Source organism: Garra rufa, chromosome 16, assembly GCF_049309525.1.
Source record: "Garra rufa chromosome 16, GarRuf1.0, whole genome shotgun sequence".
Lineage (NCBI taxonomy): Eukaryota > Metazoa > Chordata > Actinopteri > Cypriniformes > Cyprinidae > Garra > Garra rufa.
The window spans coordinates 45,329,109-45,331,994 of NC_133376.1; the positions used below are offsets into that span (position 1 = coordinate 45,329,109).

Below are 2,886 nucleotides of genomic sequence, written 5' to 3' on the forward strand. Positions count from 1 at the left end.
CTGGCCAAAAAAAAAGATTTTCTCTCCTAAAAAAAGAATCAGGTAAAAGCTTGAAATATGACTTTTTATAACGTTTGCTGAAATATACATTCTAACACTGTCCAGAACAAAATCAAAATACAAATAATAAATCAAAAAGATTCTCTTCATTAAATGCATCAGAAATATCAAAATCGCAAACGCATATTATTTTGATTTCAGTCTATCATTGTTCAGTACTCACTGAATAGACACGGATTACTACTGCTTCTTTTAATAAATAAAATATTACATAGACATACAAACACAGAGACTTTCAAATACGTTGCCAGTGCATTAGGTCTGGACAAGGTTGGTCTAAATCCAAATAAATATTAATAGATAGATATATATATACATAAATAAATAAATTAAAGCATAGCCAGCAACGATTAAATACACAGTGCACAAGACGTGAACAAAAATGCTTATTTGTAAGAATACTTATTTCAGGCAAAGCTTCTTCCATACTAGAAAAAGCCTCGCCTCTAAAACTCAACACTACATTCCCAACCCCGAAGAGTTCCTTCTCTTTCTGTATCGAACAGCTCGATCGAGTCTGTCCGTCAGAGTTCCAGTTCGTGGCAGGTTTTGAGCTCTCCTGCGAAGCATTTTAGCGAGTCATTCGTGAGTCAGGCCCTTCACGGAGGCGCCAGGACTCCTGCCAAACAAACGCTGTCACTCTACCCTCCTTTCTCCAGCACGCTGTACCCGCTGCTCCTCACAACATTCAACTTTGCCACTTCATTTTGAGGTAGAATTTCCACACGGTTGCCCTGAAATAAAACAAAAACCCAGATGTCAGGCGACTGAGTCAAATCACGCTGGATGATTTTATACAGCTTGTACGAACGGATGACCTCACTCACCGTTCTCTCCCGTCTCGTTTTAGTGATGCGGGGAGGCTCCCAGTTTAACCTTCTCCTCATTTTCCACATTATATGCACCTTGCTTGTGAAACCTAATGATTGAAAAGATTGATTGTGATTGACTGCAGACTACTTCTAATCTAATTGCTTATAAAAATGAATGGAAAAGGTTAAACACAAACCTGAGTGCCAGAAGTAGTCCAATGATGGTGAGACATAATGAAGAGAGAACCACAGCCACCACAGCAAGCGCTGTTGTGCGGTTATACGCTCCCTCATTCTTCTTCACCTCCAGGGAGAAAAGGTGACACCGCTCTCCTGAGTAACCCTGGTCACATCTGCAAAAAGAAAAACAGCCATTGATTTTCCATTTTCTATTTTTACAACAAAAATAACAGGAGAGAGGTTTAACGGAAGTGCTTACATGCATGAGGGCCCCTTTAAGTCCCGGAGATACTGGCAGGTTCCGTGGATACAGAAGTCTTTGTACTTTTTTAGACATGGATTCCTTTTCTTGCCTTTTCCCTTTCCTTTTCCCTTCTTCCTTCCGAGCCCCGTCCTCTTCGCGCCTTCAAGTTTCTCCGCATTCAAAACCGCACTCGGGTCTTTGGGTTTGCTTGAAAACGCAACTGTTTTGGTGTAAGAAAAGATTAGATATTCGGTTATTCATACTAAAATTAAAACTACAGCACAAACTCTGACAAATCAGTAGTTGTTAATTACCTAATGGCACTTCGTAATCCCCTGAAAACTCATCCTCCTCTTCGTCATCATAGTAATACTCGTCTTCCTCCTCTAATTCCACTTGCTTGTTGTCCACAGTAGATCTCTTCTCATTCAATGCCTCCAATAGATCAATCACAGCCGTCTGTGCAGGCCTCTCACTCTCGAACCGCTCTATAGACGCACCGCTCACAGATGTCACAGCCACTGAATGGGAAAACACAGTGAAGAGCCATTAAAACTTCATTAGTATATGGTTATGGACTGGAATGTTGACTACAGTGTAAATTATGTACTTTTTAAATCTTTTTTCTTTTTTAGTACTGCATAGAGCCAAGTATGTTCCCTCTTAACTAGAATAAAAACAATCAAGTTTATTATATCTCGAACCTTACATGCAAATAAGCATGTTTTAAAACTAATAATAGATGCGTGCTTTACCTAAAACCCCTAGAGGGTGCTGAGGGGACTCATTTACAAAAATCCTGCATGCACAGACACTGAGCTAACGAATGAAGGCATGAGACAAAAATAAATAGATCCCAGAATATTCTTAAAACAGAGTGACTGAATGACATTGTTGACCCTTTAATAGACTCGCTGGCAAATCCTAAATTTTGAATGATTAAAAGAAAATTTTAGTATAAAATCTATTAGTACAAAAAGCTTTTTAGCAGAAGAAAAACTTAATATTTTATACTTATGTAACTAGCACAAGGTTGTAACGCGACACCCTTTAGCAACAAGCCGCTGTGTGTCAGTTATACTCACCGATGGTAAAGACGAAAAGGCGCAAAATACTTAAAAACTTCATATTTTCCCTTCTGGTAATGTAGATTTAGCTGTTGAAAATAAAATCCTTCCCGCTCTGTTAATTCCTTTAAAGCGACCGTAGGCTGTTGCTTCGCGTCTTCGCGTCTTACTTTGTCACTGTGAGCGTCAAGTTCTTCTGTGCGTCAAGGTTAAAAAATCAGCCGCATCTCAGTGACAGCCATTTAAATATGACTGTGGCCCCGCCCACCATAGAGCTGTAACAGATTGTGTATCAAGACAAAATCCTTTGATGATGCTTTATTAGCTGTTTTATTGGTCTACACCTCTTTCTTCTTTTTTTTTTCAGAAGTTTTAACCCTCCTACTGTGCTAAAAATCTACACCCACCTGTGATCATCTGGCCTACTTTGTAAACAATTAAAAATGCATGACTTTCTGAATGGAGCACAAAGGACACTTTTATCTTTTCGTTATTATTTTTTAATTATTATTATTTGTTTTAT

General features: G+C 38.7%; 1 protein-coding gene across 1 annotated transcript; it reads right to left on the minus strand.

Moving 5' to 3' along the window:
• Window positions 1-237: 237 nt before the first annotated feature.
• On the minus strand, window positions 238-2,574 carry LOC141288681 (proheparin-binding EGF-like growth factor). Its single transcript, XM_073820846.1, has 6 exons — window positions 2,382-2,574; window positions 1,611-1,817; window positions 1,312-1,516; window positions 1,070-1,225; window positions 888-979; window positions 238-794 (listed from the first exon to the last, which is right to left on the minus strand). The coding sequence occupies exons 1-5, from the start codon at window positions 2,422-2,424 to the stop codon at window positions 907-909; spliced, it is 684 nt and encodes a 227-aa protein (XP_073676947.1). The 5' UTR covers window positions 2,425-2,574; the 3' UTR covers window positions 238-794; window positions 888-906.
• Between the last annotated feature and the right edge of the window lie 312 nt (window positions 2,575-2,886).

Excerpts from the sequence above, each read along its gene's own strand:
- LOC141288681 (XM_073820846.1), bottom strand. The coding sequence starts at position 2,424 with ATGAAGTTTTTAAGTATTTTGCGCCTTTTCGTCTTTACCATCG. Across the intron at positions 1,818-2,381 it reads CCTTTTCGTCTTTACCATCG|TGGCTGTGACATCTGTGAGC; the intron begins GTGAGTATAACT and ends TTTCCCATTCAG. Across the intron at positions 980-1,069 it reads GGACTACTTCTGGCACTCAG|GTTTCACAAGCAAGGTGCAT; the intron begins GTTTGTGTTTAA and ends TTCAATCATTAG.